This window comes from Anabrus simplex, chromosome 6 (assembly GCF_040414725.1).
Source record: "Anabrus simplex isolate iqAnaSimp1 chromosome 6, ASM4041472v1, whole genome shotgun sequence".
NCBI lineage: Eukaryota > Metazoa > Arthropoda > Insecta > Orthoptera > Tettigoniidae > Anabrus > Anabrus simplex.
This window is the reverse complement of record NC_090270.1, coordinates 171,582,479-171,603,344: the sequence shown is the minus strand read 5'-3', so window position 1 is coordinate 171,603,344 and position 20,866 is coordinate 171,582,479. Positions and strand designations below refer to the sequence as shown.

At 37.8% G+C, this 20,866-nt stretch overlaps 1 protein-coding gene across 4 annotated transcripts in view; it reads right to left on the bottom strand.

Annotated features, from left to right (window-relative positions):
• Positions 1 to 20,866, bottom strand: part of nudE (Nuclear distribution protein nudE) — a 270,984-nt gene that overhangs the window by 161,267 nt on the left and 88,851 nt on the right. For all 4 annotated transcript variants that reach the window (XR_010860559.2, XM_067150051.2, XM_067150050.2 and 1 more), the window contains exon 5: positions 4,941 to 5,068. Coding sequence is in view for 3 of the 4 variants with exons in the window: in XM_067150051.2 (XP_067006152.1) it covers positions 4,941 to 5,068 (128 nt within the window). In the remaining variant the exon portion in view is untranslated. The remainder of the gene's footprint in view (positions 1 to 4,940; positions 5,069 to 20,866) is intronic.

The window sequence follows — 20,866 nt, the reverse complement described above, 5'->3', positions numbered from 1 at the left end:
TCTCTCCAAGTAAACATAAGCTGTCCTTGTTGGCTCCATCCTTATTAAATGTCCCAACCACCTCAATCTGGATATGCTAACCTTATCTAAGAATAATATCTCAATCCCAGCTTCCTTTCTAACCACGTCATTCCATAACTTGTCCAGTTTTGATTTTTGAATTGTGGACCTAAGAAACTTCATCTCAGATGCCTGCAAAAATGGCGAGTCCTCCTTAGTGAGGGTGCAGGTTTTGATACCATAGTTTTTACAACTGGTATGAAGTACTGATTGAACATCACCAGCTTTGATTTTGTTGGTACTTTCGGATCCCAGAGGACTGTCCGTACTTGCCGGTAAAAGTGACAGTTCTTCTGCACTCATTTGCTACCTCCTTTCTGGCTAGTGCATCTCGAGATATTACACTGCCGAGGCATGTAAAGTTTTCCACTCTTTCTAGTGAATGGTTTCCTAGCATGATGTTCGCTAGTCTTCCTTCTCTGTTTATTGCCATCACTATTGTTTTGGGTTCGCATATCTTGACATCGAATTCCTGGAACTTCATCTTCCATTCATTGAATCTCGATTGTACTTGTCCTCAGTTTCTCCCCAGATCATAAAGTCATCAGCAAAGGCCATTGCATTTAGTTTGCTTGAAGTTTTCTTGATGTTCTTCATTATGTCTTCCATGATGGTGATGAACAGTAATGGGGATAGTGCACTGCCTAACTGGACTCCACTTTTGGTCTGGAACCAGAATGAATGCCTGTCACCCAATTGCACACAGCTGAGAATGTTATTCCCCTGAGAAGTTATTTTTTTGCTTTTTTTTTTTGCTAATTGCTTTACGTCGCACCGACACAGATAGGTCTTATGGCGACGATGGGACAAGGAAGGGCTAGGAGTGGGAAGGAAGCGGCCGTGGCCTTAATTAAGGTACAGCCCCAGCATTTGCCTGGTGTGAAAATGGGAAACCACGGAAAACCATTTTCAGGGCTGCCGATAGTGGGGTTCGAACCTACTATCTTCCGAATACTGGATACTGGCCGCACTTAAGCGACTGCAGCTATCAAGCTCGGTGAGAAGTTATTAAGACTAATATGAGAACATATACTGTGCATACTTTTACCTTATTTACACCCAAGATAATGGGAATGTAGCTGATGATGACTGCGAATCAGTTGACACATGTACTAATGATTTTATAAAATTGCCAAAGGCAAATAAAGGTATCGATTAGGTGGCTAAATATTTCTTTGATTGTTACTCTTTTAACTCTCAGTTTCTTGTCCAGGTAAATTTGCTCAAGGTCTCTCACCTTCCCCCTGTCCCTTACCTGTTCTAGCCTGGATCTCTCTCCATCTTGTTCTCTTTCTGCTATGTTCCTTTCCTTTATTGAGGATCTTACTCTTTCATTCCACCAGGGTATCTCTTTTTCCCTTACTCTCGCAGTTCTCTTCCTGCAAACCGTTACTGCTTCTTTTACCAAGGTATTTTTAAATCTTGTCCACTCTACCTTTTTTTTTTTTTTTGCTAGGGGCTTTACGTCGCACCGACACAGATAGGTCTTATGGCGACGATGGGATAGGAAAGGCCTAGGAGTTGGAAGGAAGCGGCCGTGGCCTTAATTAAGGTACAGCCCCAGCATTTGCCTGGTGTAAAAATGGGAAACCACGGAAAACCATTTTCAGGGCTGCCGATAGTGGGATTCGAACCTACTATCTCCCGGATGCAAGCTCACAGCCGCGCGCCTCTACGCGCGCGGCCAACTCGCCCGGTCCACTCTACCTTACTACTCTTCACTTCCGTAGGCAGTTGTCCTCTTATATGATCCTGATAGTTGGTCCTTTTTCCACACCATCTCAGGAAATTTCCTAGTTGTTATCTTTAGTAGATGAATATCTTTCAGATCTGCTACTAAACTGATTATTGCTATTGAAGTTCTCACTTGGAATCAACTTAACATCAGTTACAAGCCTAGTTCTTTCCTCATTTGTAATAACATGGTCAACGACCGTCTTGCTCTGTCAATCCCCATTGTAACAGGTAATGTTGGGACAAACTCTTTTGTTAAACCAACTGGGTTTTTTTTACTACCAAACAGTATCTTATCCCAAAGTCTAGATGTTCTCCTTCTGAATTCCTTCCCCATGGCCATGTGGTCCCACACCTTCTCATAGCCATTCCTGTCTGTCCTGAGCTGTGCACTGAGGTCTCCGAAGATGATTGCCCTCTCTTCACTGATGGTCTCTTCAAGGTCTTCCAGAAACTTGTTCTTTTCATCTTGACTGCAACCGGTCTGAAGTGCATACGCTTGCACCAGTGTCAGCTTCTCTTTCCCCAGGTGAACTGTTACCTTTATAATCCTCTCATTGATGTACTGGATCTCTGTAATACCATCTAACTCTTTTGACAATATCAATCCTACTCCAATTCTCATCGGTCTGTTGTTACCATCCCAGTAGAGGGTATAGTTCTTCCTCAAATCTTTCTTCCCTTTATCTTTCAATTTAGTTTCACTCAGTCCTATGATTGTTATTTTCCTTCTCACCATGATGTCCACTGACTCTTCACATTTCCCAGTCAAACTCAGTACACTGATTGCTCCTATTCAAGCATGTTGTCTTCACTGGGGTTGTTACACGATTGCAAGGCCTGGCCTATCATCAGCCTGTAAGCCATCATACCTGACGTGGGTATGCGGGTGCTGCTGTCTACATCGTGTTCTTTGTTCGCATCCAAGACTCGTATAAGTGTTGAAAGTGATTGCAGTTACTCTCCAACTGACTTGCTAGGCCTAACGTTGGAGAAGAGTTTCTGCCAGGGTTATCTCCCTTAGCCTTTAGCAGTCCCCTGCCACATCTGCAAGGCAGCAGCTTCCTGTTGAATTTATGTGTCATTTCCTATACAAAGGCTTAAACACCCCCTAAGAGGGCTTCGACTTTATGGTAGAGTCTTGCCATGCCTTTGATGCTGTATGTCTTTTGTTAATCCAGGTCTCTTCCAAATAGCGCAATATTCGCCCCTGTTGTCTAAATTCTCTCATCTTGTGTTACACTTGTCATCTGTGTGTCATATGAGTGAATATTATCCCGTACATTTTGTTCTTTTTCTCTTTTTAATGATCAGCTGATGATGAGACAAACAGGTACCATATTAAACATGTTGTGATACATTGCACAATATAATTGTAGTGTATTGAAAAGGTGGAACCCTTACATTTACCTTATCTTATTGTTGATCTTCTACAGCCAGTACACCCTCTTGTCATAAGAGGTAACAGAGTATTGTACAGTGTAATTTTGCTGCAAATAAAAAAAAGATTGTAAGGGGTAATTTTGCCAAAAGGACTACGGAGCCTTTTCTTAAAGGAAATATACCACTGGAGGAAGTGGAGCACCCTGCTATTAAACAATGAGTGAATGAATTCAATTTAAGGTGTGTTGAATATATTACTGCCAAAATTATATTATTAGCATTATTATTATTATTGTTATTTGTCATTTCAGAGACGGAACTTTAACATTAATTCCCAATATATTGTTTTAACAGGTGCTAGAAATTTGCCACAGGTTAGACTGTTAAGAGGGAAGTATCGTATGTTCCAATGCTGACAGTGGAATGAGGTGAAGATGTGAAGAAGCGACAGATCGGTATGTATTGATGATGATAATGGTGTTTGTTGCTTAAAGGGGCCTAACAGCTAGGTCATCAGCTCCCGGTATGTATTTGTTGTGTTAATTCGCCCTCTTGAACCAAAAATACAGCAGGAGTTGAATGTTGCTGACGTACAGATTCTGGAAGCAGCTAATGCAAAATCATGCAGCATGGCAATATTTAATTCTGTACAGAATTACTCTATTAACTACAACAATATATCAGGACTGATATGCGACAGTGCAAAATACACGTCAAAGTGCTTCAGTTCCTTGAGGATGCAGTTCACATTCAGTGTTGGGTACACCGGCTAAATTTGGTGGGATGCATATTCATGAAAGAACGAACAAAACTTAATGCAGTGTTGGCTAAGGTTAAAGCTGTGTTTCTCAATACAGCAGTCAAGACGTCCACACCGGCAGTTGTAGTATACTCGTTACTAACGCTCTATCCAATGACGCCAAAGTAATTATAATTATTACAGATGATCCTCACCACTAAAGAAGAAATGTCACAGCAGCTCAATATCTGACAATGAAAACTTTACTCAAAATAGAGTTTAGAAAATGGCAGTTTGACCACTCCAGCAGTTCTAGCATTAAAACAGTTCTACAAAAATATTAATGCTATAGCTGCAGACACTTTTAGAGACCATTCTGATGACAGTAGCTTTAAATACCCCTCTGACCATTATATGAAATGACCATATGGCATAAAAGCTTAATGTAATCCATACCTGCAGTGTAGAGGATGCTTCAGTTGTGTATCCTAACCTCTTACAAAGGTTCTTGACAGAAATTGTTCCTCAGACTTCTTGATAGGCCTATTTCTGTTTGGAGCACCATATAACATATCTAAATAAAGCAACTCTGCATCCAATGCATGATTTACGGCAGCCATTTTGCATTTAGCCTCGAGTTAACAGAATCACCCAGGTGAAAGGAGGTGTTAACTTAACTCTGAGCTTAACCTAAGAGTTAAAACTCCTGAATGAAACAGACTGAAGAGTCAAATTCAAAATGAAAACAGTATAATACTGGGGTTAAGATTTAAACCACGTTGATGAAACTGGACCATAATGGCATAACTAATGCAATCCAGTGACTATTCTATCCATTACAGGTCATTGCAGCCCTATCACTAGTATACCCAACGATGGTGTGCAATTTACGGCCAAAATGAACCATTCATTCTCAGTGCTTATCTTCTTTGTCAGAGTACACTCAAAATAAAGAAGAAAATAATACAAAATAAAATTCCAGTTTTAAAGAAAATGATAACTATATATGAATAACTACACATACCTCGTTTTTCATCCTTAAGTCGTTGGACCATAGCTAAAAGTTCTTCCTGCTCACATTCTAAAAGTGCATCTCGTTCAATTGCAGCATTTAATTTAGATTCGGTTTCTCCTTTTGACATGGACATTGCTCTTTAAAAGAGAAAGAAACAATAAAGAATTTAATAAAAGATAGATATTAACTTTTGATTCATCAGGACCCTTAAAATTACCATTATCTTTACTTACTGGCTAAGATACTGTACATACAATGTAATAAAGTTCATTCACAATTTAAACCTCTATAGAATATAAACTTACATTGCTGAATGATCAGTAAAATTATGTGACCCGTTACACGAAAAGGGACATAAAATTTGGATTTTTCATTTTCTGAGATTTTTTAGGTTCTAAAATCGGCATTAGATACTGAGCAATTTAAGAGAATTCTTGCTTCTAGGTTCAATACTTCAAAAGATATTAATTACTGAATGATGCTATTAAGAAAACTGTATTTTGAGAAAACTGCAATTGCAGCTTTCACTAATTTTCTTATCAACTGTACAAAATTTTCAAGAATCAAGTAGAAAAGATTTGAACTGCTGGATAACTCAGTTTGTTAAGAAGACCCACAGGTAGCTCAAGAAGTCAAAACACTTTTGTTCAGCCCTTCTGTAAAATTTCCATTGCCGACTTCGGGTGCCTTTCCACGCAACGGGTCACATATTAATTAGTAGAACTTAATATTAATCACACACCAATTAAATATTGTGAGGAAAACAAGGGGAAACTACCTCACTCCTCATTTCCCTTTGTACACCTCTTCAATGACTCATAGGCCATCTATGACGGCTGATGTCAGAGCTGTTGAGGATTCAACTAGCCTTCGGACTGCCTACTCAACATACGTACAATCAAATATTAATGCTTTAGCAATACTTCATTTTCTGATTCCTTACTTCAAATTAAACTGAAACCTAAGCAAACCAACCCCTATGGCGCAACAGTCCCAACAAGCCTTGGCCTACCAAGCAACCACTGCTCAGCCCAAAGGCCTGCAGATTATGAGGTGTCATGTGGTCACCACGATGATTCCTCTCAGCCGTTATTCTTGGCTTTCTAGACCGGGGCCGCTATCTCACTGTCGGATAGTTCCTCAACAGGGTTATGCTGCACTAGTACCAGTAGGTAGCATGCCTGTACTACTTGGACTGCGCCACTACACCTTCAGTTGTTTCAGGGCTTGAAGGTTAGCATATCGCTGTCATTTAATGCATTTTTTAAATAAGTCGAAGTGTGTGTAGAGGTACAGCACAGACCAGATGCCAATTTCTACTGAATTTATAATTTTATTATTATTATCGTTTGAATGACTATGAACATTTTGATTTTGTAGGTGAAAGGTCACGACTAAAATTACATGCAGTACCATCTGTATTTCCCTGAACTCTTGAAACCAGCTCAGATATAAAGATGAGAAGTTAGGGCACGTAACAGAGGAAAGAAGGAAGATGACCTGAAAGAAAAAAAGGCAAGACACAGCTTTGTTTCTGGACATCAATGACTTACCTAGAGCAGAATTTCAGAAGTGTCATTCATCCATTGTTGATAAAAATGTGAACCTTCTATTATCAAGTAGAAACTTAGTTAAGGATGTTGCATGCCAAACCAAAGACAATGAGGGTGTACTTGACATAGAAATACTTTAAACAATATCTGGTGCAGTGCAACTCTTCACAGATTTTGACAACAGAGCTCATTTTAATTTAGTGTTTCAGTCCTGGGAAGGGGTAGATTTTGTCTGCAGGTATTTCCTATGTCACCAGAATATTGTTTCTTTTTTTACAATGATGAAACTGAGAAAGGAACTTGCATATCATTTTAGTTTAAATGCAGCAACAGTAGGGTTAATATTTTCTGTATGGATAAATTTTATGTATTGCCAGTTCAAAGAATTAAATATCTGGGTTGATCAGTAGATTGTGAGAGAAAACTCCCCTATGGAATTTAAGAAAGAATATTCTAACAGAAGAGTAATTTTATAGACTGTACTGAAATTCTGATCATGAAGCCCACAAGTCCTAGTGCCCAACAGGAAACATTTTCTACATACAAAAACTGTAACACTGTGAAAGTACAAATTAGAATAAATCAATCTATAAAATAAATAAATCTATCAAGGCTTGTGAGTTTTGTATCAGATCAGCATGGTGGATCAGTTTCAGATAGGTGGTTGTCTATAAAATCTAATATTAATGACTTGCAGAAAGGTGACTCAGTAATGGTTGAGAGAGACTTCAAAATTCGAAGCCTTCTTTGCTCAAACGGAGTAACTGTAAATATTCCACCCTTCTCAAAAGGATGAAAAATGCCATGACAAGGAAAACTGTTTCCAGAAGAATATACATTGAAAAGCCTACAGGTTAAGGAAAACATACTAAATTCTACAAACAAAGCTTCACATAAGCTAAGTTCCTCCGTTATAGAACATTCCATGTTAAGAAAACAGTATTGCTCTTATGACAACAAGGTTGCCATATTGAATGGCTCTGATCAACACAGCATCACAGGAAAACCATGGCATATATATTTGTGAAACTCAGTAATTAGGTTCAAAACATAACAAGGAAGAAACTAAGCTGCAATTTGTTTTTAAATCTTCACATGTGTTTTAAAGGTGGGTTGGGCTTATTTAGGCTTTTACAGCAACTAATGCACATACAAAAACCTCAGTATGGAAGTTCATGGCAAACTAGGATGAAAATAGACAACAGATAATTTTTATAGGCTCGGGGTGGGTGATGCATTTACCCAGGCAACGCCAGGTACCACTGTGATGTCATATCGCCCCAAGAAAAGAGTGGTAACAATGCGCTATTGGAAAAGTGGTAAAAATGTGACAAAATAAAATGTGCTTAAGAAACGAAAGCTAAACAAATCCTAGCCCAGATAAAAGTCATAGTGAATTTCTGTATCAGTACAAGTCATACTGCAATGTATCACTCCACAACACCACATCATTGAAATCTTCAGTAACAACACTTCTCCTCAACAGTCACAAGCAGCCGGCGATTCACAGCGTAACGATCTACGCATTCCAAGTACCAGAGCAATCGGAAAGAAAATCAAGGAAGGCAACAAGGCCTTCCCACCATTGTGCTTGCTCCCTGCGAATGTATTTATTAAATACAGACTGTTAAGCAGTTACTTTAATAACTCACAGGCAAAAACATGCCCCATCCATTTTCTTTCTTTCATAATACAATATAAAATACATTATAATATTCCTTAATCACGAGGAATTATGGGCATCCAATAGGGGGTGTGTTCACTTCTTGTAGGTCCATAAGAGCAATACTGTTTTCGTAACATGGAATGAGGTATAGGTAGGATTACTTTTGTATGTTACATGTTATGCAATTTGCATTGTTGCCTCTCCATGCATCATTGTTTCTTCTGATTGAGCACCAGTTTCATTTTCAAATTCACCATCAGCGAATTAATAGTGCGTTGCATTCAAAAGAGCGTGGGTTCGAATCCCACCTCAACTGTCCTGGGAATGGTTTTCCACGGTTTCCCCTTCTCTCTTTTTTTTTTTTGCTTTACATCGCACCGACACATACAGGTCTTATGGCGATGATGGGACAGGAAAGGGCTAGGAGTGGAAAGGAAGCGGCCGTGGCCTTAAGGTGGGAAACCATGGAAAACCATTTTCAGGGCTGAAGACAGTGGGGTTCGGACCTACTATCTCCCGAATACTGGATACTGGCCGCACTTAAGCGACTGCAGCTATCGAGCTCGGTTTTCCCATTTTCAATTCCAGGCTAACGCTGGGACGGTACATCTGATAGACCGTGGCCGAATTTTTTCCAATTCCTGTCCTTAACTCTCCTTGATGGAAAAGACATTCAAGAAGAGTCGACGCCGTAAAAGGAATACTGTACAAGTAAAAATAAATTTTTATTATTTTCAATACGGATAAACCGGAGATCTGGCTTAATGACGGCCGGATAAATGAGGTTCTTGTGTAGTTAAAATACAGGAAGGTTTATTAGAAAGAAGAATGAGAAAAAATATTGAAGGAGAGTAACAAGAGGAACAATATGGGTTCAGGAGTGGAAGATCTACAGTGGACCCAATCTTTAACATGAGATACCTGATGGAAAAGAACTGGGAATATGGAAAGGATCTGGTCATGACTTTCACAGATATAGAAAAAGGATAGTGTCCCCGGAGAGAAGGTTTGAGAAACCATGGTCAAGAAAAGACTCGGAATAGAAATGTTACAAATGGTGCAAGCAATGTACAACTGTGTTAGCAGAGTACTGACCCCAGATGGAAAGACAGAATGGTTTAGGAATAGGACTGGACTGAAACAGAGGAGTGTGCTGTCCCCTCTTTTGTTTATTATGGTCATGGATGAAATAGTAAAGGAAACAAAGGAAGCCTATGGAGATAAAGAGAATAAGATACTGTTATTTTGCAGATGATGATGTGATCCGGGGAAAGAACAGCAAGGAAGTGCAACAACAACTAGATGTACTGTACCGTTTTCATTGTCCTAATGTCGGAATGAAGGTCGTCATACGAAGTTATAAGTTTGCCATGCACAGTAATGATCGCGAATATTACGTAATTGGGCCATACGTCACAAAGGAATGCATATATTAAGTAAATTAGGCCGTGATTTCGAAGTGTATATATTTTACGAGCGTGTATATATTCAAGAAGGCCGTGCACGTGACGCCAAAGATATTTATTTGATGAATTAAAGATGCCTAGATCACGGACCGAGACGGAAAATTGTCAAGGATCCATGCGGCCGTGATAAAATAATAGAAGGTTTTTCAATATTGTTAAAACAAGAACAAGAAGCTGAACAATAAAAAAAATCCGCAACGTAAAATCGAAATAAATTTATCCTCAAGAAATATAGCCAGTCTTCGTGTGAATAGAAAGGAGATATTATACAAGTTACCGAGTGGAGAACTCGCGAAGTGAGAGAATAAATTGGAAAACAGACATTCACAAAGGAATATCGTGAAGAGAGTTAGGAAATACCCTAACAGTAGTCGAAGTGGATATTCAAGTCCGTACAAGCAACCAAGTTAAATATTACGAAGTGTAAATTGATGAGCCGAACAGAAAAGAGAATATTTACAGAAATAACTTGCAATAATTTAACTGTCAAATTGCTACTAAAGATTAATATTGAAGTATTGTTTTAAAAAAAACTGACATTAATTACAAGCCTGATATTTATTCCTGAGAGTATGGATATGAAACTAATTCATGGTTTGGAAATGTTTCTTTCTGTTATGATTGACTGCAACATCATGATGCAAGGCTAAACTGGATGTGGAGCCGGCTGTCTGACGGATACCGCCCAGCTGTAACTGCTATTCCGAGTCCCGAGTCACAACCTGATGGTGACGTAGCAGAGGATGAAGCTGTACGACGCAATCCCTAGATGACAACATCCAGTCCGAAGCCGACCATCTAACGTCAGTGATCACAAGATAAGTTCCAAAGAGATATTTTATTTTCTTGAAATTGATATGTAGTAAATTTGTAATGATATTATAGTGTATATTTGGTACGTTGTTTAACCTAGTTCTTCGTGATAAAATCACAGACGTTGTTATCTTCGAAATGAAATTGTCCATGTTGAGCTATTATTACTAACAGGGGAATAGGTACTTCTTCCAGATTCTACAATCTATGCCATAATATAGGAATGCGTAAAACTAAACCAGGAGAGTTTTGGAATGTAATTTCTAACCATTATGGGATAAAAACTTCGTATTTAAAGTGACGTAACCTTAAATATATTCTTGAAGAAGATAGTTGATTTACGAATAACCTGAATGTGTTTACCGATACGACGCAATGAAATGTGAGTAGATATTAACTTATTTGATTTATATATGCATTTCATTTTTAAGCTAGCGTGTTTACGCGTATGATATATGAATTTTAACCCAAAAGAGTACCATTGTAGTAAAGTAATGTGATGTTGGAATGATTTGCCGTCATGTTGGTGATGATATATGTTTACAGAGAGAATTTATGATTTGAATGGCATGTTTATGTGCAAATGTGAATAATTATTCGTCGTGATATGTTTATGAGATTGAATTATATGATATGATGGTAATTAATCGTAGTAGACGGAGAGATAGATATATTTATGAGTAATTTTGGCGGTAAATACGACGCAATATGGGCCGATGGTGATGATTACCATTTGCGGCAGAATAATAAAATGGTTATGAGTGGTATATAGGGTTAATGGTACACGCGTACGATGTAATACACCGCATATTTCGTATATTTAGGTTACCATACACTGTCTTCGGAAGAAATATCCAAATAGGAAATAAATGAAGGGAAACTTGTCGTCTTCATAGTTAGTTTATACCAACGTTGTACTAAATATTACTGGAAGTTTGTTGTCAAGAATGAATTTGATTCAAATAATAATCCCATAATTTAAAATCTTTACCGCAATTACATATAAGAGTTAACCAAATGCATTCCTACGGAATCAGTGATACCCGATTAATTAATGCTAAACCCTAAAACATGTTTGGTACAATTTCTATTAGAAATACAATGATAATTAAACTTTGAACGATACCTACATTTATTTAAGATGTTATTTGAATATTTTAATCTAATGATACTTTCGAGGAGACCAATATTTTTCAATTTAAGAACAAAATATATATGAAATAGCCATTTTTGGGCCAAAATAATTTGGAACTTACTTGTGATTACTAACGTTAAGACGCCGAAAAGAGTGAATAATGAAATAATGTTGAAATGATAATGACGAAAATAAGCATTTTTTTCAAATCATTTTTCTTTATTATTTTTTTAATTATCAGTTGATTATGTATAAAAGTAACAAGAACTGTTGGACTTAAACTAAATAATGTTATTAAGAAACTTAATTAGGATTAGGGACTCAGACTTATTTTTCAACCAAAAAATTTCTTTATTATAGAAGAAGAAGAAGATAATTGATAATGATAAATATTATTTTCTTTTGTGATTCCGGAATCAAGAAATAAAATATAGATTTTCTAATTTAGAGGTTATTATTTTAGGAGATAGGCTGATATTATTAAGATTTAGGTAATTTTTGAATTAATCCATTAAAAAAATTTTTTTTTTTTTTTTCACTTATATTCGGATGACTGGACTTGGAAAACATAATAATGATTTTGGATGATGAATGGTACCGAGAATAATTTGTTGATATGGAAATGTGGTGCTTCAGTTGACCTCACGTTAATATAGTATTTTTCGATTAAGTAATTTAATTATCCCTGAGAGGTGTCACGAGGCAAAGTAAGGATTACCACATCATATATTCTGATGGGAAAATTCTAAGTTACGATTTCGCTAGAATTTTATGAGGCGATAACTGCGTATTTGATGAATATTTAAAGCGAACTTAGCCAACGACACTTTGCATCAAATTTATTATGCATTCATCCATTAAATGAACTATTAGAGTGATGGGAGATTGAGGGGAAAATAGCCGGAGCAATCGTTACCCAAGTTAATGTTCATATTAAAAATGATCGTCCAATATGGTGCAAGGATGAAACTACCCCTCAGGATGGTGCAGTACTGAACAAAAAAATTGAGAAGTATGGCATGAAAATCAGTACACAGAAAAGCAAGACTGTGGTGATGTTGAGAAGGGAAAGGCAAGGAAAGAACACTGTGAAAATTGGAAGTCAGAGTCTGGAAATTGTGGACAGCTTTAAATACCTACGAAGTGAATTAATGCAAAATGCTAGGGTGGACATGGAGATTAGCAGGAAGGTACAGGAGAGTAATGCATTCTACCAAAGTGTAAGAAAACTTGTTTAGAGCAAAGTAGTACCAAGGAAAAGTAAAGAGACAATGTACAAAATGTACTCTGTACCCATACTCGCTTATGCAGCTGAGACTTGGACTTTGACTAGCATGAAAGAGAGTAGAATTCAAGCCAGTGAGGTGAAATTCCTAAGAAGTATGATAGGAAAGACAAGGAAAGACAGAGTGAGAAATGAAGATGTTGGGAAGGAAGTTGGGATAGGAAAGCTAAATGAGAGTTGAAAAGAATAAACTAAGGTGGTTTGGACATGTAAAGAGGATGGAGGAGAATAGAATTCCAAGACAGATGCTTGGAGGCAAAGTGCGAGGCAAGAGAGCAAGAAGAAGACCAGAACAAGGTGGACTGAATCACTGAACAGTGGCATAAGAAGACAAAATTTAGACTGGGACAAGACCATGGAAAAGGAATGGTGGAAGGAAAAAGGAAGATGGAGAAGTGCCCCAATTACCCCAACCCAGCAGGAGCTTCATAAGGGGAAATGATGATGATGATGATGATGATGATGATGATGATGATGGTGGTGGTGGTGGTGGTGGTGAAAGCAAAACATTGTAGGTAGACTATATTATGTTACAAGTGAGCAGTTCTTGGAAGCATGATATAAAAACAATCTTATTTGTTCATTTATACCAAAGGCCCATGGACTTAGTTTTCCATTAAAGCTGGAAACAATTAGCAACTCATAGCAAAATTTCTCAAGCTGTTGTACCATTTCTTGAATAATCTTCTCAATCCTCTCAATGTTTATTGCTACCATATCAATAGCTGTGTAGAACTACAGAATTGTCTATCAGTGATAAACTAATGTCCTTGCACTTGAAAATAATAGTTGTGCAATTGCTTTAAATGTATGCCATCTTTGTCCTCAATTAAAAAAGGTACAACAGTGGCAGATAATTTTGTCATTTTCATGGCCTGGCACACCTTTCAGTTCCAACACCCTGTCATTCCCAATGAGTCCATCACAACTTACTGCTAGATAGTTTTTGGTGTGATGAATAATCAACTCACATTTGGATACACTATGGTCAGTAATTATTTCATACCTCCTCCTTGCCAGACATTCCTTATCCAAACCCAATTTCATAAATTTCTTTTGGTATTGGCTACCTGCAATAATTACAATATGAGCCAAAGTTCTGGCATCTTTGATGAGGCATATTCTACCAAAATAACTTGCAGTTAACTGTACCTTTGACAAAGCTCTTGTTTATTACAGCCAACTCTCCCCACCTCGCTTTCTCAACTCTTCTTTTAAAGTGATTATATTTATTTTTTCTATGTTCGAAGAAATATTAAATACGATACTATTGGTACCATTCATACTCTCATTCATAATTTTATTATTATGCATAACTTGGGTCCTAGTCACATACCACCTGTATTAAAAAACAATCCCGTTCTAGTCCGAGTAGCGGCAAAAGTCTGCATAGGATAACCCTATCGTAATCACGTAGGATGAGCGGACCTCGAGCCAGCCCTCACGTCCGGGTAAATATCCCTGACCTGGCCGCGAATCGAATCCAGGGCCTCCAGATAAGAGGCAGGCACACTACCCCAACACTGCAAGGCGTACATGAAATTAGCTCTGCAGCATTTTCTATTAATATCAATGATAATTATTAATATGAATGATCATAGTAGTTTAATGTATTTTTAAAGCTAAGTCATTAACATGCGAGTCCACAAATTTTGTACGATAAATAATATAAAACGTGATGCAGAGTGCATAGTTTTCAATATCATTTAGTTACTGTTATTAATTATTTCAAGTCAATATGGACCATTGGTAGTCATTATGGTCAAGCTTATGGATACAGATCATTTAGTTTTCAAAATCTTCCAAAGTACTTGTGAGACACATTGTGATGATACTGATGATGATGCTTGTACTTTAAAGGGGCCTAAACTCTAGGTCATCGGCCCCTAATGGTACAAAATGTAATGACAATTTAAAAGTTCAAAATCATCCACTGACCAGAATAAATAAATGTGATGATGAATGAATGGATTTAAAACAATCAGTGGATCCGACCCAAGAACTGTCATAAACAATAGTATTACTGACCAAGGAAGTGGTTCGAAAGCACAATCCTGAATCGAGGATGCTTGTTGTCTAAAGACTCAAAAATCCAGGTCAACGACCCTCATTGTGTTACTTATCGCTAGTAAAGTAGAACTATGGTATTTCTCATGTTGAAGTACTAATCAAAAGTTATAAAATTCTTTTATTTACAACCACCTATTCAATACATTACAATATACTCATTGAATTATTATTTGAGGATGGTTGCCTAGTTGTACTTCCTCTTAAAACAATAATCACCACCACCACAATTATAGTATAATCATAAAGTATCTTAAATAATGGGACATGTTTCGTTAGGGATAGCGAACATCATCAGCCATTAATGCACAAAGACTAGGTCAGGGCCCTGAGCTTAGAAATGGTCAAAATAGTATCCTCATATCAAAAGAGTAACCATGTCGTAATAAAAAAGTGATCAACGATCAACACAATGTAACATTAGACTTGAGACTGTAACAAAATATGTGCAAGTTAAAAACAAGTATTTGTCGTAGAATGCGTTGACAATAGGCAATCTGTGAAACGAAAAAGAATCATGAGGTTACTAAAGTATGACAACAGACATTGTGGACATAAGCATGCATCAATGCGTGAAGCGTGGATTAAATTAATATTGTGAGGATGGAATTCCTTCAAATTAAGTAAAAACAAGAGTTAAAATAAGAGTTCATTGAATTATCGCAAGTCCAGGTTGAACCAGTCAAAAGACACATAGCAGCAGACAAACTAAGGTTGACATATGACGTGAACTCCAATAATTGCGAATTCCAATTGGAGAGACACAATCTTCATGCCAGAAAGAAAGTACAAGTTAAGCTAGTCAATATTCACGCGCTAGCAATAAAACTAGAAAATTGTATGTAACGTAGCTCTAATACAATAATCCCTTGGTCGCCCCTTTTAGTCGCCTCTTACAGCAGGCAGGATATACAGTGGGTGCATTCTTCGTCTGCGTTCCTCACCCACAGGGGGTGAGACACACTGTAGGCTATGCACAAGCCTTCCCTGCTTCTTGTATCTGGTTATACCATAATGTGACGTTTCAAAAACTCATTAAGAACAACGGTACCAGTGAAAACATGAAAGTATGATTGGCTGTTAGACATCAAGCAGGGAATTGCTGCATCCTACTGGCTATGTAGAACTGCTGTACTGTTTCCTGTTTCATCACACATGTGCTTCCCGCGAGGAACGCGTGACAATGCGGCATCACTTCTGTCTTAGGTCTCCTGGAGAGCAGACATGTCCAATCCCGTCCCATTTCATGGGGTGCTCCAGCTCTATCTTTGGGGTAAGCACTCTTTGCTTTTTGATTCAATGATTTAACATAACTTAAATGTTACTTGCGATAGTTTTCACTGTTGACATCTAATAACACATTCACTCCCGTAGATGAACTTAAGGCTGATGACACACGGAGCGGTTTTCGCAGATTTGCCGACTCGGCCTGTCGTGTAGCTGGCGGAGCAGCGAGCGTTTTGAAGACTTTGTGCACGCTCTAGCGCCATAGATTTAATACATTCAGCTGAATCACGGCCGACTTGATGCTTCGCTCTAGTCGGGCGTGGCTGAATTTATGCGGCGATTGCATCATTGGTAGGTATTCTTGTATTAGATATCATGAAGTATCTTTGAAATTCAATAATATACACGTAAAAGGACATATAGAGTAAGTAGACTTTTGGAATAAGAATAAGAACAACCCTTTATTTTTCGGTAATTTTAGCTAGCTTCCTCACCTAACGTCACGCTCACTAATGTGTTTTGTCCAATGCCTGCACGATACACACCCGATGACTGCTTATAAGCAGTCACTTTAGATGCAGTTCGAGCAGGCAGTGGTTTCGTCACAGTCGGCAAAAACCGCTCTGTGTATCAATCACAGGCGGCGGCCAACGCGGCTGCCGACTCGGCAAACACCGCTCCGTGTGTCATCAGCCTAAGGCATTTAAGAGCAGCCTTTGTACGGGACTGTATCCGAGTTAAGACGTTTAAGGTCTTGCAATGTAAGCGTAGTTTCGAATTTAACGCTAAATTTGTATGAAGTCGTAGTTTGTGTTGAAAACCATACATGGCATATATATGAACGGTCCCTCACCCTGACTTCCTGAACAGATAGTACATTCCAATGGTTTCTTTCTTTTTTTTTTTTTTTCTTTGAGTAAACATGGGCCTACGCCAGTCATGGTATTCTTGTGAGGGTGTAAAGAAGTGAGATATTGCGTCTTGATAACATGACGAGTTACAAACACAGTATACAAAGTGAGGAAATTGAAAACAAACTACTGAATGATGATTCTGGTGATGAACTCAACCCTGATTTCAGTGATAGCGAAAGCAATTCTGATGATGATATACCAGACTCTGGGCAAAGTGAAATTCAGCACATTCAAAAATAAGCGATACACATCCGTCTAATTGCCCACCTGCAATCAAGATCACTGGCCAGGTAGGTTTACATGTTGACATCGAAAATAGCAACAAAATTATTATTTATTCGTAAATGACGATTTCTTTGAATATATATGCCATCAGACAAACCTTTACGTGGAACAAGTTATTAGTGCAGCACCGCATCCATTCACTAAATATTCTATTTTTCAGATGTGGAAACCGGTCGATGTAAATGAGATGAAAAACTTTTAAGGACAAATGTTTGTAACTGGAATGATTCAAAAACCAGATCTGAAAATGTACTACACAGAGGACACTATTTTCGGCTCGCTGATTTTTTCGAAAACCATGGCACAAACCCAGTTTGAAAACATATTGTCATTCTTGCACTTTTTTCGTTCAGTACATCTAGTTGTTGTTGCACTTCTTTGCTGTTCTTTCCCCAGATCACATCATCAGCTGCAAAATAACAGTATCTTTTTCTCTTTATGTCCATAGGCTTCCTTTGTTTCCTTTACAATTTCGTCCATGACCGTAATAAACAAAAGAGGGGACAGCACACTCCTCTGTTTCAGAAAAATTTGCTGTTCCTTACTAACTTTCCGCTTGTCAACTTGGTGCTTGAGGTCCATGTTGGTTCGAGATCACTCTAAACTCATTCAAATCCACGTGAAAATTTAAATTTTCAAGATATCTCGTCAATCAACGTACGGCCTCAGCCCTACATTAATATTGGATCAACATAGAAATACAGAGCTAATTTTATAACACATTATCAAATTAAGCTGTTTTAGAGCAACTGAACGAAGACTGTGACATTAGGTCTGTTATTCATACAGAAGAAAATCTGTACATTATAGTTGGTTCTTAGATCACATATTACGAGGAACTGTTTCATGCTAGGAAATGGACAATGATAAATTTTTCTACCCACATGAAGAGAACACTGTTCTAGAAATCAGATGTTAGTTTAGTATTTTACGAAGTGCCTACGGACACAAACTTTTAAAGGAATGCTTTTTACTCTTTAAGGCCAATCGTACATACTGTATAACTGTATGAGTTTTGCCCTACAAGAAAAATTTTATCAAAACTTGGTGTTACAATAATTTTATAATAGTTATATCAAATTGATAACGCAAACAGCTCTAAATTTAAAAATGTATATAAATGTCTCATGACGTGTCTATTATCCCACAAAGATTAATCTAGTCTCTGTAATGTAATCACATAGATTTTAAGTCACATATGTAATGGTAAAAAAAACTTGCAACTTAGTTTAGAATGCTCTATTCATGTTCATACACAGGTATAAATATTTCATGTAACTATTTAAAAAGCTTTGCAAAATTTCCTATGCTGATGATGGCACAGCACGACTGAACATCAGAAAAAGTTTGCATCTGTCTACCCTATGAATGATTGGTTGAATATTTTCAAGCTAGCTCGTTCGTCAAGGAAGACGAAAACTGCTCCTCCTTACAAAGTTAGACACTTGAAGTTCAATGATTTTATAGATCTCAATGCTCTTTCTAAAAGTCTTCTCTGTAATAAACCAAAGATAGTGAAGGAAGGCGAATTAATTGGTTAAAGGTGAAATGCTTCCGCTTTGAAAAGTGCACCCAGAAAGAGTGAAATACAGCTACAACTATTCAGGAGAATAAGCAGAACTGAATGATGTTCTACGCTGCCACAGAAAAGGGGAGCTTCCTTCTCTGAAAAAAGCATATAAATCAAATCTACCAATATCTCAACAGAAATACAAAGATTTGATTGGAGTATGCAACAAAGGAGCGATCCCTGAAGAATTTCATGCATGGTATCATTCAATACCTCACTCATTAGCAGTCAAGGATCGCAATCCGGACCCTAGCATTGAGTGTGACAGCAATGATGATGATAACAATGTTTAATCTTTTTCAGTGGTAATGTCTTCACGACTGTATTATTTACCTATTTCAAAAAATTCCAGAACTTTCTGATTGTTCAACATTATGAAGTGGAGTAAGAGTCCTTAAATTTGATGTCAGTATGAGTATCTATAATGTTAGCATGTAGTACTAAATAACAAAATAAAGGTTATGACTCAAATTAAATGGATTACTGTGAACATTGCATTCTCCTGCACCTCCCCACACCACAAAAGAACCTCAGTATGAACAGAAATTAACCAAAATAAGACCTGACAAAAATAACCAAGTCCAAGATATGGGACTTAGTTACTTTTGCTGGATGCAAACCGCGTGACATTTTTAAACCCTCGCCAAACAGAAGTTGCTAAGTCCATTTAGGACCCTTTTTACAGACTGGGTAATGATTGATAAAGGATTAAATAAATACTTGGCCATATACATGTTACATAGTAGCAGGCACTGTAAAAAGAACTAGCCCAAAAGTGCGATAGCCTCACAGTAGGATGGAATCATATATCACTGATTTCTTAAAACCCATTTATCTCAAAACTATGTTTTTAGATTTAGTAACTTCTGCCAGAACGCCGACGATATATTGTATTGCAAAAGGTGGAAAATTTTTAAAATAAAAATTAGATTTTAATACCATAGGTAAATGTGATGTCGGATGTGCCTGAAAAGAGCTGCACCACCTCGGGATGAGGACACGAGTTTACTAGTAGAGAAGATTTACGTAGGGTTATGGGCATTTGGTTGCATTTTTGTGCATTGGGGATATCTTTCCTTCCAAGTACGGCATCAGTTCGAGAGGACATTAAATGAGGACAGTAGAAGAGCTGCATCTGCTGGATTCCTGATCTCCCTAAATATCTTGCAATCGTCAGCAAAGAGCAGGGTACAGTAGAAGTCCATTATAGCGAGAATTCATAACAGCTGATATAGATGTTGATTCCCATAGGGAATCTGAAAATTTTTGTCCCAAATGAGTAAATTTATAATACCAATATAAATGGTCCGTTATTGGACATTATAAATTTTCCAGCTAACTCATTCCTGTTTGCCAGTGTTTCACCCCCGTGTGGTATTGGCATTATAAATTTACTCACTCGGGTTCAAAAATTTCAGACTCCCTATGGGAATCAACATCTATATCATTTGATGGCCAAGCAGGCATCAATTTTTGATAAGGAGACAAAGTCTCTCATACTGCATTGGCACTGCCGGTGGCTACAATTAGCCTACGCAGTGGCCTCCACAGTATGCACTAGCCAGCGTCTTGGTAGTGTCCCCTTCAAAAGTGGTAATAATTTAGTAAAAGGAAATGATTTATTTCATCAGCGTGTTGGAACATTATTTAATCGCCAAGAGGGTGAGATTCTGTATTTCCGTGCTAGTGCGAGCCAGCCACTTGCGAACCGGTTTTTCCCAACCTACCAAGAGAACGAGGAAGCAGGGTGGAATTCCTGTTATGTGGCCTTCAAACACATGTGTGCGTACCACGTGACCCGGCGAGCAGCCTGATCTCAATCGATCAATAAATGGGAAGTCAAGTGACGTGAAACTGGAGCAGCCAATAAAAATGACAATCTTCACAGGAATGCAACAAATCCACCAATTAGATGTAATTAAGGGGCGCACCTACGTCTTAGGATAGGAAATTA